This window comes from Ambystoma mexicanum, chromosome 2p, assembly GCF_040938575.1.
Source record: "Ambystoma mexicanum isolate Mex_15411 chromosome 2p, UKY_AmexF1_1, whole genome shotgun sequence".
Taxonomy (NCBI): Eukaryota; Metazoa; Chordata; class Amphibia; order Caudata; family Ambystomatidae; genus Ambystoma; species Ambystoma mexicanum.
In genome coordinates this window covers 23068461-23088625 of record NC_090923.1, presented here as the reverse complement: position 1 = coordinate 23088625, position 20165 = coordinate 23068461, and the positions used below count along the sequence as shown (strand labels likewise).

The 20165-nt window shown below is 47.3% G+C and overlaps 1 protein-coding gene across 1 annotated transcript in view; it reads right to left on the bottom strand.

The window, feature by feature from the left end:
* Positions 1–20165, bottom strand: part of NEK4 (NIMA related kinase 4) — a 922900-nt gene that overhangs the window by 712172 nt on the left and 190563 nt on the right. The window contains exon 6 of the mRNA XM_069643166.1: positions 12195–12321. Within this exon, the coding sequence (XP_069499267.1) occupies positions 12195–12321 (127 nt within the window). The remainder of the gene's footprint in view (positions 1–12194; positions 12322–20165) is intronic.

The window sequence follows — 20165 nt, the reverse complement described above, 5'->3', positions numbered from 1 at the left end:
TCGCCCTGACAATCTGACGGCTTGATAGAGAGGATAACTTTCTCCACCTCAAGGATAGAGGTTTTGGAGAGCATGAACCGTATAGCTGGGTCCTGAGCCTTCAGGGCAGAGTCTATGATGGCATTAGTGGTCTTTGATGGTTGTGTGAGGGAGGCTTTCTTTTTGGCTATTTTCATTTGGAGTAAGGACATTTTGTTTGAGAAGGCTTGCTGAATATCGGTGCACCACGTTTTAGCTTTGGTGCATATGCCCGGAATGGGGATGGGTGACTCTAGTACCTTGAGGATGGTGAACAGTTCCCTAATGTTTGAGTTGGCATTGGAGATACGCCTATTGAATGAGTTCTGTTTGGCCAAATGGATTTCTTTTTTATATTGGGAGATTTCTGTTAATTTTGTTTTGTGATCTTCTGAAGGGGTAAGCCTCCACGCTGTTTCGCAACTTCTCTTGAGTAGTCGTAGATCCTTTAATTTGGGGATAAACCATTTGTTTAAATGAGATTTGGGTTTCCTTTGTCTGAGTTTCAAAGGTGCGACATTGTCAAGGGTGGTTAACATAATTTTGTTATACTCATTGACTAATGTTTCTGGGTCTAAATGATCCTCTAATCCGTTGAGGGTAGGTAGGATGGCCGGGAACACTTTGTCTCTGGTAATGCTTTTTTTATTTCTTGTTAGGCAAGGCAGGGCCATGATGGAGGCTGGTGGAGGTGGTCTAGCGGTAGATAGTTCAAATAACAGGAAGAAATGGTCTGTCCAAGTTTGGGGGATAATGGCTTTGATATTGGCGGTACAGTTATCTACTAGCCAATCAAGGATTCTTCCTTTATTATGAGTGGGTTCTAGGGTTTTTTGCTTCATACCCAGATTGGAGAGGGCGTTAGCAATGATGGAGGCATTTTTATCTGAAGGGTCATTGAAGGCCAAATTAAAGTCCCCTACAATAAGTAGTAGGGAGGTGGTTTTGAGGTTATTGGAGAGTAGGTTGTGGAGGTCCTCCTCGAATGTCCCTAGTGGTCCTGGAGGTCTGTAGATTAGGTGGATAGTCAAAGTGTGTGAGCTAGCTAGTGGAATTTTAATGGTGAGCGATTCACAAGAATCGGCTGCTATTGTGGGTGAAATTCTCATTCCCAAGCAAGTTTTTGCGATGATAGCAATACCGCCACTGTGCATATTGGTTCTGTCTTGCCCGAGTATTGTAAAGTCTTCTAGGATTGCTAGGGAGAGTTGGGGTCCTGCTGCGTCATGCAGCCAGGACTCTGTAATAGCGATGAAGTCCAAATTATCAAGCACTATCAAATCGCAGATGTCTGTGGCATGTGCTGTCAGGGGTCTGGCATTTATTAATCCTCCTTTGAGGGGGGGGCTATCGGATGGGATGGTTCAATTTTGGTATAGGTAGGAGGTAGTTTCCGGTTGTTGAGATGGGTGATATTAGCCTTCTGGGTGTTGGATCTTTTGTTCGTGGGAGGTAGGGTTCTAGTCAGAGGCTCATGGAGTTTCGAGAGTCTAGCTCTGAGCATAGAGTTTCTACCGAGTAGACTGCATGGGTTGCTAGGAGACTCAGTTGAAGGGCTCGGATCAGAGTGTTCCATACTGGTGTTAGTAGCGAGGGTGGTCATGGTAGAATTTTATGGGGGGTTGAAGAGCACTGTGGGAAGGCTACTATCCACTCTGTGGTGGAGGATGATGATTAGAAGTAAGTACAATAGCCGGCTACAAGGTGTGCTACTCATGATGTAGAGTTAGATTCCAGTAAACACGGTGGGCTGGGAAGTCTGCTTCAGATAGTCAGAAGATAGCATAGGCTCAGTGGGCTACAATGACTAGGGTTCAAATAACGTGAGCACGGTAGGCTGTATTAGCTAAATACACGTTGACACAGTGGGCACAGATCAGCATATGCAAGGACTAAAATGCACACAGGCACAATGGCAAAGATCAGCATAGGCAGTGACTCAAATGGACATAGGCACAATGGGCAAAGATCAGCATAGGCAGTGACTCAGTTGGACATAGGCACAATGGGTAAAGATCAGCATAGGCTTGCAGGCTTCCCGAGACATTGGTTGGGCAAGTGGAAAGCACGGTATGGATCCCAATTGAGCTTTAGTGGGGAAACATGGTTAGCTTATGTGGAGGCTAGATTCAACACAGGTGGGGAGGATCTTATTGAAACAGACTGGTCATACGGAGTGGCTAACCTCGTATATTAGGGCAGTATGAGCTCAAAGGAGGTAAGCATGGGCGAATCCACCCAGCTTGTGAGTAGCTGGTAAGTCTCAAATCTGCAGGTTTTCTGGTTTCCCTAATAAAGGTGCAAGAAAAAAGCCTCAAGGCTTACCGTAGTTGTGTGGGTCCAACATGGCCGAGGGCAAGGATCCTTGTAAAACGTCATTGAGAGGCAGGAACAAAGGAGAGGGCCACGCCGCACCTTTCATGCGCCAAACAGGCACTCAACAGGCCTTTGTATGATCTTCGGATGTGCCGCCGGCGGAAGTTCCATTAAAAAAATTCTAGTTGTGCGAGGCAGAGCATGTGGGGGACAGGCAGGGTGAACGGACAAGGTCAGGCAGGCCTTGCAACGAGGAAATATTGCAACTGCCGCTTGTTTCCTGACTTCAACGGGCTTCCTGGCTTCAACAGGCGTTCTCCGTGGGGAAGGGCTCCTGCCCTCTTCCCTATGCGAGGGGGACGAGATGAATGGGGGTCTACAGGCACTCAACAGGCCTGTGCGCCCGTAGCCGAGCTGCCAAGAAAGCGTCTGCCTTATCTACCTTTTCGTAGTACTTTTGTTTCAAGTGTTGCAGAGTTTGAGCTACTTTACCTATCTCTAGAGCCTTGAGTTCCTCCCTAAGTTCTTTGGCCTCAGCGAGATGTTTGGGTCTGTCTTGTGGGGATGACTGTGCTAGCTTTTCTGCTGTGTCTAGTTTCTCCCTGTTTCTCTCTATTAGGGTGCATTCCCTCTTCTTTCTGGCCCCTTCTCTGATGAGGATCCACCTCTAAGTGGCCTTAGCAGCTTCCCATACAGTCACCTTCGCGACTACACCTGTATCATTAACAATGAAGAACTGTTTGATTACCTCTTCAAACTCTTCCCTGAAGACTGTCGGACCATAGCGATTCATTGCACCTCCACTTTGTGTTACGAGGGGCAAGGCCTTCCCAGTCCATGTCCACCATGACCATGTCATGATACGACCATGCAATGGGGTGTATAGATGCGGTTTGGAGTACTCTCAGCAGGCCCTCAGAGAGGAACATGTAGTCTATTCTTGTGAGAGTATCATGGGGGTGGAGTGAAAAGTGAAGCCTCTATCTAATGGGTGTAGGTGGCGCCAGCTATCAGTAAGGCCATATAGGGTAAGGGTCATTTTGATTCCAACCTCCTCCTGTGTCTGAGGTGGGTGCAGTGCATCATTTTTAGTTTGCCTATCCAAGGTACTATTCATCCACGTGTTGAAATCACCTCCAAGGACTATGTGACCTTGCAATATGTTAAACACCTTTTCAGTCATTGTGTGAAGAAACCTCTTCTGTCCCTGACTGGGTGCATAGATCGCAGCGAGGGTGATAACTGTCCCGGATAGTCCCCACCACTAGCATGGTCCTTCCCTCTGTGTTGGACCAGGACTTCAGTATCGTCATACGGAGGCTCTTTCGAATCAGGATCTCCACACCCGCCTTTTAAAGATGCCTGAGCTCCAGAAGGTGTGTCCTATAAGAGCACTAGGGATCCCCCTCTCGTCCCCTCTCTGTTATCGCGTTTCCTGTAGAAACAGAATGTCGATATCAGATCCCCCCCCCCCACGCAGTGCCTCCAGTATGTCAGTCTTACCCTCATTTGCTGTTGTTTGGTCGGTGTTCATTTGTTGTCAGCATGAGTCTTCATCCCACCCAGCGTCCCATCATCGGGTGCACCTACGGAAAACTAACGGAGCTTCAAGACAGAGGATTTAGTGTTCCATGTCCGGAGAAGCGTTCATCCGTCTGTACTTCCTAGAACCCTGCATCTTCTTCCGTCATGGACCTTTAATATGCCATTCCCTGGCATCAGACCTTTCTCCGGTCTGGTGTGTTTCCTCCTTGTGTGCACTCATTAACTATAGCTATGGATGTCCTTCTCAGAGGTCAGTTTTATGTCAGTCCCTTCCCACTCAAAGGCGAGTGAAAAGGGGTAACCCCAACAGTACTGTATATCTTTTTCTTTGAGCATGTTGGTGAGTGGAAGACATTTTCTCCTCATTGCCAGCGTGAGGGAGGACAAGTCTTGGTAAATGGATGTTTGCTGTGTCCAGTGTAATTTGCGGTGTGCGCCTGGCCTTCTCCAGGACTCAAGCTTTGTTTGCATAATTATGGAATCGGGCTAGCACTGTTTCGGACCACCTGGTTTACCGCCGGCCCTGTGGAAACTGTCAATTTTGGGTTCGTCGACTGAGTCATCATTGAATATTAATTTCAATAGTGTCTGCAGGGTCCTTTAGATCGGACTCCTTTTTCTGGGACACCAAGAATGCATATGTTGTTGCGTCGCTCCCTATTTTCCAGGTCATCAACCTTTAAGTGAAATTCCTCTTCCCTGCCTTCGAGCTCAGCGACGCTCAAGTCCATTTGAGTTTCTAAGGTATTCAGGGATGTCTGGTTGTGCTCGACTTCCTCCAGCCTATCCTCTATTTTGTCTATCCTTTGGGTGATTTCATCAATTTTACCACCAATGTCAGCTCTCACTCTCCTCATTTTGGTGAGAATGTCGGCGATGTCCGCTTTGGTTGAGGCTGCCTCGGATCTTTGTGATGCCATTGTTATGTGACACTAGGTGAGCAGTGCCAGTCGTGTGATGGCGAAAACATATATATTGCCAATTTCTCCTTAATGTTCATAAGCAGTGAATCTGGAACACTTGGATGGGTGGCCCCCTTTGGCATGTAATGAGAAGGTGGGAAGTAGTGTCGTTTCTGGCGCTGTAACCGGCAAGATAGGTAGAACTGCAAGGTGGGAAGTTGTGAGTCTCGACGGGCTGCCGTGAGCACGGTAGTGTACGAGGAATGTGGCTTGAGCTGCACGTCGATCCCGAGGAGGGCACACGCCCTGCAGTACAGGGGGCCAACCCTCGGTGTAGGGGCCCGGAGATAGGCTGGATGGGGTCTTCCTGGGCGGTAATTTGTTCAATTCTTTAGTGGTGTGCTCGCATCCCACCAACAGTGCCTGTTTTCATGTAAGCTGTTGATCTTGATCACTGTTCACAGTTTATGGGGCTTACTAGTCCACCCCCGTTTCCTCTTGTCATTCCACTTCTGGTGATGTTCCACTTCGGAGTTATTGCCTTGTGCTTGATCACATTGTTGGTTGACTTTTGCGATTGGACGTCTCCAGTATGCTTCCAGGAATCCGGCGTCAGAGTGGGCACCGCAGCCAGTATTTGACATTTAGCGCAAAAGTGTGGGGGCCCTCCTGCTGTTTCCGGCCTGGGTGCACTTGGGCAGGGGGTTAACTGGGTGTCTTAGGCGTTCGTGGTTCCTCTGACAGATTGTCTGGATTCAGGAGGAGCCATGGAAAGTTTGTCTGCTGAAGCCGAAGAATGCACACACCCTGAGGTGCAGGGGCCCAACCTTCGGCCTCGTGGACTGGTACGGTGCTCTTTGAGAGTTTGTGTGCCTTTCGATCAGGATTCTCAGGCGTGTATTATTCACTTAGGCTGAGGGTTTAGTTGAGTGGATGCTTGCTACGATGAGCATCGAGTCTCAATTTCAGGGAATGTCAGTTCGCTAGCACCACCACTGTCCGGGGCCTTACGCCAGTATATAGAAGTGGAATTATGCCCCGTTTACCTGGTTTCCGTGATGGGGTGTCGCAGAGTAACAGGAAGCCTCCAGTTTGCCTCCAGGGGTGAGTCAACCTGTTATTCCGTCCGGTTCAGTGGAGGTGTAGGCTCTGGTGTCTGCCCTCGATACTTCCCCAGTCTGTTGTGGGCCTAGGTGAGGTGGTAGGGGCTGCTCGCGAAGGTTGGTTTCTGTCACCTCGTCAAGTTGCAGCTGTGCACTTATTGGAGTGTTTCACATGTGTGGTGACCCTCGCTTAGGGGCCCCGCAGAAGAGTGGATCTTTTTGTTAACAACGTTGCGCCCTCTTGACAGTGTAAGTGCTGTCGAAGGCAAGCAGGCCGAGCCCTGAAATCGTTGCATGGAGGAGGGCACGGTCCCACTGTGCTTTCAGCCAGCGCGTGGTTGCCTTCCAAGAAGGGTCAGAGCAGGCACCTCTGTTCCGAGGGCCAGCGTCTTGGGTGATGGTTCAGAGCAGTGTGTCCTTTGGAGGCCACGCTCATACAATTTCCGTGTATGCGGGCGGGCTCCGGGTACAGTGCGGAGGCAGACTGAAGTGGCAAGGCAGCCGGAGAGAGTCGGTTTCGCTGAGTAAATGGGGCGCTCTGCACATGTTTTACCCAAAACTGGTAGTGATGGAGGGGCAGGGGGGTTCGATATGCACAGTACTTTGTTTTCAGGCAGGTATCATCCTCCCCTTTTCCGATGGGAACGAGGTGTTGCTGTGAATGTGGGTCAGCTTGATGTATCCCCAGCGCAGCATGTGTTCGTGGGTTGATGCATATTAGCGCACCCTTTCTCCGCGCTCTGTGCTGAATCCAAGATGCCCCTTGTGCAGACGGATGGAAAGTCAGGTCCTCCAGAGCTGTAGGTGTGCAGGCATGGGTTGAGCCTGCAAAACACGAACCGGGGGCCGTGAGCTGGTACACGCTGCTGCCGGGACGCGGCGTGGCCAAGCGCCATTTCATTCTGTTTGTTGCGCAGGTTTTCCTCTGGGTTTCAAAGGCCCATAACTTGGTGAAAGTATGCCCGTTTTATACCGGATTTTCTGGCACGACGTGCAGGGCACCTTCAGTCAGCGAAATCAGTTGAACTCCGGCTCGAGGGGAGGGGGGTCCAATAGTGGGGGCTCAGTTCACTTTGTTGGACCTTAATCCGGAGCTCACACGGAGGAGCTTGCCATCAGTGCGCCCCCTGGTGGCCAGTCAGTGCCCTACTTTTTAAAGGTGTAGACGTGGGGGATTTAGAGGCCGATCGGCCTAAGACGAGTTTGTCTTTCGCCTCTTTCAAGGCCTTAGGGGTCATGGATTGACAAGACCCGCAAACGTCGACCCTATGCTCCGTACCAAGACACCAAATTATGAGAGGCAAATTATGCACAGATCTGTGATTGACATTTTCGAATCATGGTCCGCTCTCCTCTTAAAACCTGTTTACAGAGGTGACATTCTTGAAGATAGATAAAACGTAGTAGAAGGTTTGCTGAGGCTATTGAACTGTTCGAAGCTTGCTGTCCATGAAGAAAAACGGAACGGAGGAAAAATGCGCGGTGAGTGCTATTTATACCAGTGTCAATTTCCCAGCTGAGGGCAGGAATGGAAGCCGCTGAGGAACCTCCAATAGACTATGCATGGTGCCCTCTGCTGTCGAAATATTTCTGAAGCTGCAAGCAGGATATCAGGAATATAAAAGATGAGGACGTCCTCCTGTTAGGCAAAGTTTGTATGCAGTACCCTCTGGGACCACTACATACAACTAGGACTACAGGTGTAAGCAAAACCCTCCTTTGGTACAATTCTGTACTACACAGTTTTGTGGTAGAGTTGCTGAGCAGCCAAGCCTATCTCAAGAGGGAATGTGAGTTGTAAGGGTGCTACACAGAGGTCTATAATTACAAGTATTCAAATAGACTCTTATACTCAAGGTTTCTTGATAAAACACTTATTAATTTATTACACAGTCAGTCAGAAAACATTCACTGGAAGGAGGCAATCTAGATCACACAAAAATATACTTCAGTACTTCACAATATCGGGTTCTGAGGCATTTAAACTACTTTGAAGGAGCAGCAAAATGGCATTCAGAGCATTTGAAGTATGAGCAAAAAGGCATAGGTTAATACAACAAATATTACAGTTACTCTTAAACAGTGCAAATAGTTTGCGTTCCCCAGAGGGTTAGGCCAAAGCCAATGGGATAAAGCAGCTCTGGAAGTTAAACGGAAAAGTCTTTGCCAAAGTTCTCAGAAGTAGTTCATAAAAGAAAGGTTCATATGTTGGGTCACAAGCTGACTAGGCCTGTAAGTTGCCAAAGTTTTACGCACTTTTGCAGTGAGAGGTAAGTTTTCTCGGTCGGGTTTTCACAGTACCTTAAAATGTAGAAAAAGATGCAGCTGAAGACGTCTGTTCCTGAGCCTCAGTCATGGGGACAAGAGGGAGGACGTCGGGGGACTCCTGCACTGCATTGGGACTGGTCAAAAGCACACAAACTGGTGTCCTTCTCCCTGGCTATTCGGTTTCCTGCAGCACGCTGAGGAAAATACAACCAGCTCCGAGAATGGTATACAGGTGGCTTACGGTTTGATTGGTCCCACCAACTCAAAGGAAAAAGTCGTCCTTGAAGGGCTTCTCTGTCGAGATTAACTTGGCTATTCGGACCTGCAGCAGGGCTTCACCGGGCAAACCAACGGTCCAGGAGTTCTTCCAGCTCGTCTTCGGTACTTTTGTTCCAGTGGTCGACTCTGCCTTCCATGCCAAGAGACTTGCCTTTTATTGCGTTTCCTCCCATTCATTCAAGCCTAGCTGCCACTCACCCAGCAGGGTGGCTGTCCTTGCCGGACAATCAGCAGCCAATCACACCAGAGTGCATTTGGGTTTCCTAGGAGACTAAGCATAGGGAGTTTCGGGCACCTCCCTCACTTCCTGCCCACCCCAGACAAGACACTCGGGCGCTAGAGGCGGTCATCAGTCCTGAAGCCCGCCAAAGGCATAGGAACAAAGGGACCAAACCTGGTTTGGCGCGCAGAGAAACTCTAGAAGGACCTTTCCAAAAAGAAATGGCGAAAAGACGACCGGGACCCGTTTAAACAAAGGGGGCTCAGACATCATCTTAAAAAAAATGGCTTCCGCGATTTAACACTACCGTTGTTCGCGGTTGGGAAAAATCATGGTTGTTAGTTGTAAAACCACTGCCACCAGCCATTTCGAGAGGAAAGGGATGCTACATGAGTATCTAGACACAGGGGATACTAAGTAACCCCTCCAGCACTCTATTGTAAGATAGGGTGTGCTGGGTCTATGAATCTAAAAAGACTAGTAAAGTCAATTTCACTTTACTTTCTCTGGGAAACAGTAGTTTATCCCAGAGAAGGTATTTAAACCTTGGGAAAGCCTGAAAGGCTTCCCTGTGTCACTGCACCGAGGGTGCTGAGTGACACACATGAAAAGATGACACCTTTGGAGCTGTCTGTAACTCCATAATAAAAAAAAACAAACACAGAAAACAAATAGAAATAAAAAGTTCAAAGTTCCAAAGTTTAGCAAAAGAGCTGGAGGGCTCGAAGGTGGGAGGAATTGGCACATTTATGAGAATTCTTCCTAACACCTCTTTGACAGAAATAGAAGACTCAAACACATTATGACTACTGCAACAGATGTTAGGATTAATTTACTTAAACTACGGAAAGTCTGCCTCCATCTCTCCCACCACTCTGTGAAAAACCTCATCTCTACCCTACAAACTGTACTGTATGTTCAACCTGCTCCTTGGTCGACCATTCACTCCTACTCTTCTCGAAAGAAAGTTTTAAAATGTGCTACTTCCAGCCTCTCTAATCCACCTACATTTTTGCTGCATCACCAAATAGTCACTGTACGGAATTGCCACCATTGTAAAACTACTCTCGTCAAAGTACTACTAGTCTTCTACAAATCCATCCATAATTTATTACCTCCCTCTACTTCTCCAATTGCATCGCTCTACTCTTCTCAGGCTCTACGATCATCCTCTCTCCAGAACCTTTCTGTTTCATGCCTTCCTTTCTGCTGCCCCCTGCTTTCGCACCTTCACACAACTTGACCCTCGACATCAATGCTAGCCCAACAAGAGAGGCATTTAATACTAGACTTAAACAGCAACTGGTAGCCAGTGAAGGGGTCCCCTACACTGCCTTGCCACAGACAACTGAGTGACCCCCTGACCATTCCTCACCTCCCATTAGCATTGCACATCAGGGGTCACAAATTCAAGTAGCAAGCAACTAGCCAGCCATAAAAAAAAGTAATTCGCCATCTCAATTCTGTACATACGCACAACACACCATTTCTTGCTAGACGCGAGTCAAATATCACTAGCTAATGGACAGTGGCTAGTGCACATTTTGCACCGAGTTGTACATATGTATGTAAACCATATGCTCAGGCTGTAGTGCTTACTGTCTACAGTATTTGTGTCTGCTCTCAGCCGTCACTGGTATGTTCCTTTTCCCACCATAACATCGCCAAATTCTCAGCACATTAATGGATCCAACCATAAAGTCATCCTTCCTCAGTGTCTGGCTCAGTGTTCCTGTACCCAATCCTGGCTCAGTGTAACTGTACTCCATCCTGGCTCAGTGTTCCTGTATTCCATCCTGGCTCAGTGTTCCTGTACTCCATCCTGGCTCAGTGTTCCTGTACTCAATCCTATTAGAAACGACACACTGTTTGCTCTGTAATTAAAAATAAAATAAGTAACACCAATAACGTTGGCAACCGGCTGGAGAGCAACATGTCCCCAGAGCTTGGTTAATGCCAAAAATTTAAATGACTAGACTGTGCTGGTCAACTCCTCCTGCACAGTCCCGGTCAAGATTAACCAAAGGCGCGAGCCTGGAAGGGTCCAGTCACACAAGTACACAGTCCTAGCAACTAAAAAACACAGCCAAAGCAATATTTTAATATTGTGTTGTGGCTTCAACCACAACACGTTGCCCAGGAAACCAAGACACCGAAATAAATGTCCCTGATGGTTCAGCCATCTTGACGGGAACACTGGGTAAACTGTGCCCCGCCGTGCCTTTGTGCCAATGATTGAAGCAACTCTGTATGAGTGGGGCAGCAAATTGGCAGTGGGTATTTTGGATCCCCTTAGGTGATAGATTCCACATTGAAATGAAAATTCTGTCTCAGCGCGTCATCTGCGCCACTCTGGAAAGCATATCCCCAAGCCTGGGTAAAGGTTCGGACCTCGCTCAACAGCCCCTGCAGCTCATTGAGAGCACAGGAGTTTCAGTCGGACATTGAATCTAATCAAACTTACAGTGTATATGGGATCTAAGGCATATCTAAAAGTTATCATAGTGCTTGGTGGTGAATCAACAAAGGGCAAGATAATGCAAAAACAAGCAAGTGGTGATAAGGCATGCTGGTGATTTGTTGTGGGATTTCTTTAGGAAACCACACCAAACTTTGCCCTCAATGAGCTGAAAGATCACTGAAGTCTTGGAATCCGGCCACAGGACAAAGCTGGCTTGGAAACTAATCTGCAGAAGTCACTTGTAGCTATTTAGTGTGAAACAAATAGTAGTGCTGCCAATCCAAGGGATGCGTTATGATTGTGTGTGAGTGCACCATCCGAAACACCAAGAAACGCATTGAGCTTAAGTGAGTGCCTAACCATATTAACCAAGAATCACCCAACCTATCCACTGCTTCTCCCTAACAATCGTTTCTATTGGGCCAATAGCCCCCTACCTACGCTCAACTCAACCATTCTCCCCCTTCTGCAGTTTCCTCCATCCCAATACTACCCCAACCCATCCCATCCCATCACACCTGTGACCCCTGCATCTTACTTGTAACCTCTGGGTGCGTCCCCTTTGTAGAGCACTCTGTAGCTCTCCAGCTTGGTTTGCACTTTATAGTTCCTGCATATACATACCCAACTCTCTTCCCCCTCCATTGGCTCCCACATGGTGTCATATTTACAATTCAGAAGCCCATGCCAACCAAGCTGGCTCCCGTGATTGTGTGGCGGGCGTGGCAAAACTAATCAGCCTAATGAGCAGTGACATACAAGTCAATGGTGGTGAAAGAAAATCTAGATAGATTCAAGCTCTTCGTAGTCACCAACAGAGAACCCATAACATGCACAATGTCATAACTGTTTGGACAGATGCATTAGGACACTGGGTTTGGACAGAGATGGGACTCTCGCAGGAGGAAGCAGGAGCAAGGTTTCCAACAGAAGGCAAGCGTCTGCAGAAGAACCACAGAGCAGCGATATAGAGCGGGCCATGATGTCCACGGTCAGACATAGAGAAGCACTTAATGTACTTTACCCCAAAAAGATGGCAGTCGTGCATGGTGAAAGAGAGCCAACCTTCTAGAGACACAAACCTCTCGGTGGCCCTTGAAATGTGCTGGGGTTTGCTTCTGGGGTACGTTCCTTTCATTTCCAGGAATATTTTCCTCAGTGAGGTTTTCTTTGTGCTGTAGAGTTCTCTTAGGCTTCTTGACCGGTCTTCTAAAAAACAGAAATACATTGAGATCATTAAGATCAAAAAGAACAGCAGCAAATAAGGGCAGCTCTCAGGAATGGAAATGAGCAAGAACAATATGTATATTAAACACTGCCACTAACAGCACCAATGACACTGAGCTTGCTTACTAGCCTCTACGCTATTGCTTTTATTTTTACTAAAAACATCAACATGACTGACAGTACTAATGACGGGGCACTTCCTCCCTTGCTCATACACCTAATTATTAGTTTTATAACTTATATTAATAAAATGATAAAAGCAATGGTATCATATAATTTCTTTTCAAAACACTGGATTAATAAGTGGCACTCAGAGAATGGCAAATTACTAAATATATCTATCTCCTCACAACATCCACTTCTATTGGCGGCGCACAGCCTCTTGTGGGTGCTCCTGGGTGGTTATAGAAGCAAACCACTTACGTCAACAAGCAAAACGTGCGATTGCCAAGACAGAATATCACATCACTACAATGGCATATCAATATGTCAATAATCAACAAAAATAACCAGGACACACGGTCTGCGCTGTAGAAAACGTGTGTAGTTTATTATAACACCAGTGTGTAAATATCAAAAGAATCAAAGAAACAGACCTGGACTTACTAATGAAACTAGAAGTCCTGGAGTACTCATTCCGTGCTCACCACAAGTTCTGTCCCGAAAGCTAGGACTTCTCGATTACACCTTGACCTCTTCGAGAACGATGAGCTGCTCCTCTCGTGTTGTCTTCCTTTGGCGCGGGGGATGGTTGGATATTTTTTCTAGAGGTTCCACACAATAACCTCCCGCTACAGTAGATATTGCTGATTGTTGATACCGATATGCCATCACAGTGATTTGACAAGCTCGGTCTCAGCAATCACGCTTTTTGCTTGATGATACATTACTCACCGTAATCGTATTTCTGATGCTTGTACCTGCTTAGATTCACATGCTATGCATAGGCCGACATCTAGTGGAAGCTGCGGAGCATTACAGTTGTTGTTTTCGAAACTCGAAAAGGGATGTCGACAGGGCGTGCCAGTAATACTATCCCTGATGTGACATCCGCTGTACCCATGGTCCTTCACATATCGCGGTCCCTCAGATTGTTTTGTTCTGACATGAGGTAGCATGAAGTGTATCATGAGTACAGGTGTCTCCAAGCAGAAAAGCATCAGAGAAGCTCATATAACATCTATGCACCTTCTCTCTGGGTAGGAAGGGTGGCGCATGTGAATCTAAGCAGATACAAGCATCAGAAATGCGATTACGGTGAGTAATGTATCCCTTCTGAGGCTTGTGGAATCTGCTTAGATCACATGCTATGCATAGATTAGCAAGCAGTTTTAGGAGAAGGTGGTGAGTCATGAGAAGGAGCAGCGGCACATAGATGTTTTAGAACCGCTTGTCCCACCTGTGTATCTGCTTTGGAATGGGTGTCAATGCACTAGTGCTGAGCGAAGGTATGTACTGAGCTCCATGTAGCTGCTTTGCAAATGCTGTCTAAGGGGACATTTATGATAAAAGACAAAGTAGCTCCTGTGCCTCTTGTGGAGTGAGCTCTTGGTGTGAAAGGCAGTGTCTTATTTGATAATGAATAGCATAGCTGTCTGCACCCGACTATCCATCTGGAGATGGCATTCTTGGAAACACGATCTCCTTCTCTGCCTGCTGCTACAGAGACAAACAGTCTGTTTTCCTAAGTGGTCTGGTCTTGTTTACGTAGAAAAGGACCGCCCTCCTCATCTAGTGTGTGGAGTTTTAACTCAGCTGACCTAGTAGGGTTCTGAAAGAATACCGGAAGCTCTATGGATTGGTTTACGTGGAATATGGAAATGACCTTAGGAGAGAATCTAGGGTGTTTACGTAAAACCAAAGTGTCTTTATGTATGATAAAGAAAGGGTCTTGCACCGACAATGCTTACAGTTCACTAACTCTACTTATGGAAGTAATAGCCACTAAGAAGGCAGTCTTGTAAGTCAGGTGTTTAAGACTTGACTTATGCATAGGCTCATGGGGGCCCCATGAGCTTTGCGAGTACTAGATCGAGGTCCCAACCTGTCGGAGGGTGGAGTCTCTTTACTCCCTCCATGAATTTTCCACCACAAAACTTTACTCACTCCGAGAGGTGGTGTAAGCCGATAAAGACGCCAGGTGGACCTTTATAGAGTTGAAGACTAACCCTGAGTCTAACAAGTGGAGCATATAATTTAGCATGTGGGATGGAGCACATTCTATGGGGTTTATCTGTTTGGACTGGCACCAAATAACAAATCTTTTCCACTTGTCGAAATAACAGTGTCTAGTGTTTGGTTTTCTTGCCTCTTTCAGGATAACCATACATCTTTGTGGTAACGTAAGGTGTCCAAAGTCTATGACTTCAGGAACCATGCTGCCAAGTTCATTGAGTGTGGTTGAGGATGCACTGTTGTTCCCCTGTGTTGGGTTAACAGTCGGTCCTGACACGGTAGTTTGATGGGATCGCACTTCGCCAGTTTGCGCAGATGTGGATACCATGGTTGTCTCTCCCACGAGAGCAACTAGGATAAGCGTCATGTGTTCTCTGTTGATCTTGTTCACTATTCTGCTCATTAAGGGAGTCTGGGGGGGTGGGCGTAAGCAAATTTCCCTGACCAGTTCATCCATATGGCGTTCCCCATGGAGTCTTGTTGGGGGGAACCTGGTCGCAAACTGTGGGCATTGCTTGTTTTTTTCGCCTGTGGCAAAAAAGGCAAAATTGGGGTAACCCCATTGAGAGAAGAAGTGGTCTACAACATTTGAGTCCAGTTGCCACTCGTGTTCCTCTGGTAGGGGATCGCAGCTCAGAGAGTCTGCTAGAGTGTTGAGTACCCCTGGAACGTGTTGCGAGTATAGGGAAATCCCTCGTCTGAGTGCCCACTTGCATATTTTCTGCGCCAGCCTGGACAGACTTGGAGAGTGTTTCCCCCCCTTGCTGGTTTACATAGAACAATGCAGTGGTACTGTCTGTTAGAACCTGAACTGACTGGTTCGTGAGTTGGGCTTCGAAAGCCTGAAGGGATTTGAATACTGCTAGAAGTTCCAGCAGATTAATGTGGTTCTGTGCCGTGCTGTGAGTCCACAGACCCTGTGCTGTGTGGTGCAGGTAATAGCCCCCCAACCGGAGAGTGATGCGTCGGTTGTAACGATTGCTTGCGCTTCCGGGTCGTGGAAGGGATTTTCCTTTAGCAGATGTTCCCTTGACCGCTAGAGCAGGTTTTGAACTAGTGTTGGCGAAACGACCACTAGATCGTCCCACTGACTGCTTGCCTGAGACCACTGTTTCGCCAACCACTCCTGCATTGGGCGCATGCGCATCTGTGCATGTGGGACCAAGCATATGCACAATGCCATCATGCCTGGTAAACGCATTGCTTTGCGTACGCTTATCTGGAGACCGGCTTGATACTGGGGTATTTGCCGAAGGATGTTTTGCACTCTTTCCAAGGATGGATAGGCTAAGGCTGTTTTTGTGTTTAGAACAGCTCCTAGGAACTGTTTTGTGGTGTTTTGTACAAGACTTGACTTTTTCTCGTTTATTGAGCAACCCAATTGGAAAAGAAGATTGATGGTTCTTTACATGTTTTGTTTGAAAAGCTGCAGTGATTCCCCTGTGATCAGCCAGTCGTCCAGGTAGGGGTACACTGGGATTGCCTCCCTGCGCAGGTGCACTGCCAATATTGCCAGTACCTTGGTGAATACCCTTAGAGCCAAATCTATCCGAAGGGTAGCACCTTGAATTGGTAGTGCTTGTTTGCTATTTTGAAAGGCAAGAGGTTTCTGTGCGCTGAGAATGTTGAGATATGAAAATAGGCATCTTTCATATCCAATGTTGCTATATAATATCCCTGCTTCAGTAGGGGGATTGCCTCTTGTTGTCATGCAAAATGTTTGTGGCTTTACGTGTTTGCAGGCCTTAAGTCTAACACTGGGCGCATAGTCAGACCGTTCTTTGGCACAAGGAAGTAGGTTGAATACCCTTGTTTACCTCGTTGGACGGTACAATCTCGATTGCTAATCGTTCGATAGCACCCATTTGTCCGTGGGTGAAGAGTGAAATCCGTCCCCCTACTGGGGAGGCTTGGGAGGGGACCTGTAGCGGGCTTTCATTGCTTGGGAGGTCTTCCTAGACGTGGAGGGTCTCCCCCAGCCGCGGTTCTGCGCTGGCCTCTCTGGTAGCCCTGTGACGCCTGACCTTGGTTGTTATTCCAGGACGAGTTCTGAGTTTGTCCGTACCTGGAGCCTCTTTGGGAACTTTGGCCACAAAATCAGCAAAAATTGTTTCCGCCTCTCTGACCAGATAGTTTATTCGTTAATTGTCTGAGGGACTTAAGGGTGTCATATTCATCTTTTGATGACTTTAAGGAGTCTTCTACAGCCTTGCTGAATAATACCGTTGGTTCCACTGGCATATTGAGCAAAGTTGCCTGTGTCTCTAGCTTAAACCCGGACTGGCAAAGCTTGATAATGGCGCCTTCTGCTATTATACGGCCTGCATTATCTGCAGTGTCAAGGTTGTTCTTGAGGACGCAACTGGCAGTAGCTTTGCCCTCAGCCACCACTAAAGATAGTTGGGACATTAAAGGTTCCGGAGCGGAAGCTATTAAGGCAGCCACCTCGTCCCATTTATGGCCATTATAACTTGCCAATAGTGTGGAATTATTAGCAATTCTGGCCTGGAACGCCACGGAACTTCCTACTTTCCGCCCTATGGTATAGATCTTTTTGCTCTCCTTATCTGGGGGAGCCTCCAAGGAGGCTAGTGGTGTATCTGCCCTTTCACAGGTGGTTATTACTACTAGCGAGTCCGGCTTAAGCTGTCACCTGATATGAAGGGGGTCAGATGGCGCTGGGCGGAAAAGCTTTTCTATTGGGGGTTTACAGCCTGTGTCTGATTAGGAGAGTCGAGGGAAGGTAGTATCCTTCTTCGGACAGATTTTAATATTGGGATAAACTGGGTGGCTGCCCTCTTGTCCCCCAAAATATCATCTAAGAAGTCTTTGTCGGCTGAGTTTCTTGAGTTTGTATGCCAAAGTGCTCAGCGGCTCTAATTAATATGTCATTGTAGATGGGTTGATTGTCTACAGGGGAATCGGGCACTGGAGAATCTTGCTGAACCTCTCAGGGACATGTTTTTTAATCAGGTGAGATAACCCTGTGCTTTTTACTGATTTCGATGAAGGCGGTTGAGTTTTGGCAGTGGGGAGGACCTCTGCCTCGCCTGCCAACGATCAGCATTCAGTCGAAGATGATGATGATGATTTACAGGCGGCGTTTTTCAGTTTTGGGGGCCTGTCATGACGCAAACGGGATCTGGAGTGCCCAGAGGACAGTCAATCTACAGATTTGCCCCTAGACGTCATATCTGTGCATTTGATCGACGGTGTCGACTCAGGATGCGTCTTTAGTGGCGTATGAAAGGGTAGTGCTCTTGCCGCCGGGTGTCTTCCCCATAAAAGTATCGGGGTCGGGGGCCTGTGCTCGGGAACCTTGCTGTTCCCCATAGCCCTCGCCATCTGAAAAGATGGTGACGCTGCCGTCGCTGGAGGCTCCCCCCACGTCAATGGCGGCCTCTGCCTGCATTGCGTGATGGGCCCAGCGTTTCGTTCTGCGATCTCTAAGGGTCTTAGGTTTAAAGAGCTTGCAAGCTTGACAGTGTTCTTCGTCGTGGTCGCGGATAAGACAGAGGTTGCACACTCTGTGTTTATCCATCTACAGAAACTTTTTATTACATGTGGGGCAGAACTTGAAAGGTGTCTTATCCAGTTTTCGGAAAGGCAGCCAGGTGAGAAAGGGAAAGGGTGGGAAAATGCATTGTATAATGACCGCCCCCCACTCTCCCTACTGTAAGGGCCTAGGCCCAGTGGGCCTTGCAAAGCCGAAAGGGTTCCGTCGAATCTTGACTTCGTCCAACGGCGCTGTCTTGTCTTTTCCACCGTGTCGATGATTTGTCGATGTTGGAAGGAAAAGAACAGAAATAGTAACTATTTTTAACTTATCATAAGCAAATGGCCGTAGCCGAAATTTTAACTCTGCGAGAAGCGACCGCTCACGATAGCGGTAAAAAATCTGAGGGACCTCGACACGTGAAGGACCATGGGTACAGCAGACGTCACACTAGGGATAGTATTAATGGCACGCCCCGCGTCCACTAGATGTTGGGCTATGCATATCATGTGATCCAAACAGATTCCACAAGCCTCAAATATATATATATATATATCTTGAAAATAATTCCTCATAGTGACTCCCAAGGAGAGCTGTGATAAACCCATTTTACAATAAATCCCTACTGCCTCGTTCTTTGTGACCAAAGCATGTTCGCTGACAGAATTGGCCTTTAAAGTCGCCTGCTGTCTTGTTTTGGAAAGTCGAGGGAGGTCTCGTCATTGGTCTGGAGATGGCCGACAGAGTTTTTGCTGCATATGTGTGCAAATTCTCTTTCACAAGCTCATCTGTGCTGGGGTGGAATAGGGTAATGCCTTGACTTTGTCTTGTACTTCTGCCAGAAGCTTTGTGCTTTTCAGCCACGTAGTTCTACGCAATTCCAGGCCAATGCACATACCTAGTGCAGCTGTTTCGACCTTCCCTGTCGCTGGCTCCAACTCATCGTGTGCCACCTGTATAGCCTCGCGGAAACATGCAAGGAATTGTTCTTTCCTCTCATCTTGAGGTCCTGGCACAGTCCTCCATTTCCTTCAATAATTTATTGTTGCATGCCTCCGGGATTGACTCGCATTTTGCTTGTCTGAGGTTTAACGCACTATTTGGATACACTATTTTTCCTGCATTTTCCAAAGCCTTTCCTTCTTTACTCAATGGCGTAATGGGCCCACCACTCATACTCAACCCTATAATCAAACCCAACTGTTCTCCCTTGTGCCAGAGCCGTGGACACCACCACTGAACATGCGACTCTGTTGAGATTACACACAGCTACTCAGTTGATGCCTGTCTGTACCTGGTGTCTACTTTTTATCAACGGGAGCCACATTGTGTGGCTTTTCCCAAAAAGTGAACATCTGCCTGCATTGGTATACCCAATGAATCCAGATTTTTCCTTAATAATACATCTAGCAGTTTCCAATGAGGGTCCTTTGGAATTTGTAGCTCCAGAAACTTCATTGTATATATTGACCTGTTGTGAAAATTCTAGACAGATTGGCTGCTTTCGTTCCAGATAGTCACCCTTGCATGAACCAGTTGAATGTGCAGGTTCCAATGGATACAGTGCAGTCGTAGCACCAGCTCCTGCTGGAACTGGAGATGGTACCGGCGGAGGCGGGTATTTTTGTAATGGCGCAACTATTGGCTGTACACCGACAGAGGGGCTAGGTGCAACACTCAGCGGTGAAATGTCTTTGCCAATGCCCTCAAAAAACATTCATCTTCCTCCACTTGCACCCAGGAAATGCTTTCTTATGTCAAGTAAGCATCTAACGCCTCACTCCCATGTGGAGGGTTGGAATGCCCATGCATGGCTGAATCAGGAGCCCTTCCAAAGGGAACAGCAGGAGGTGGGTGGGTATAAGGAAGATGTTCAGATGGATTTCTAAAACCAGATTTTAGGAGGCCACCCTATTTATCGTAAACAGGGAGGGTAGCCAAAACCCAATCAGGGTTGAGTGAAAGAGCAGTCAAGGCTTAGTCTTAAGAAAAGTGTGAGAGCGTTCTAGGGCTACAATGAGTCCATACGGAACACCACCAAGAATTCAAGTTAGTCGGTAAGTATATGAAAATACACCGATTTACTACGCCTTTATGAACACACCAAGCACAAAACAAAAATCACAAGTAATGTAATCAAAAACCATATATAATA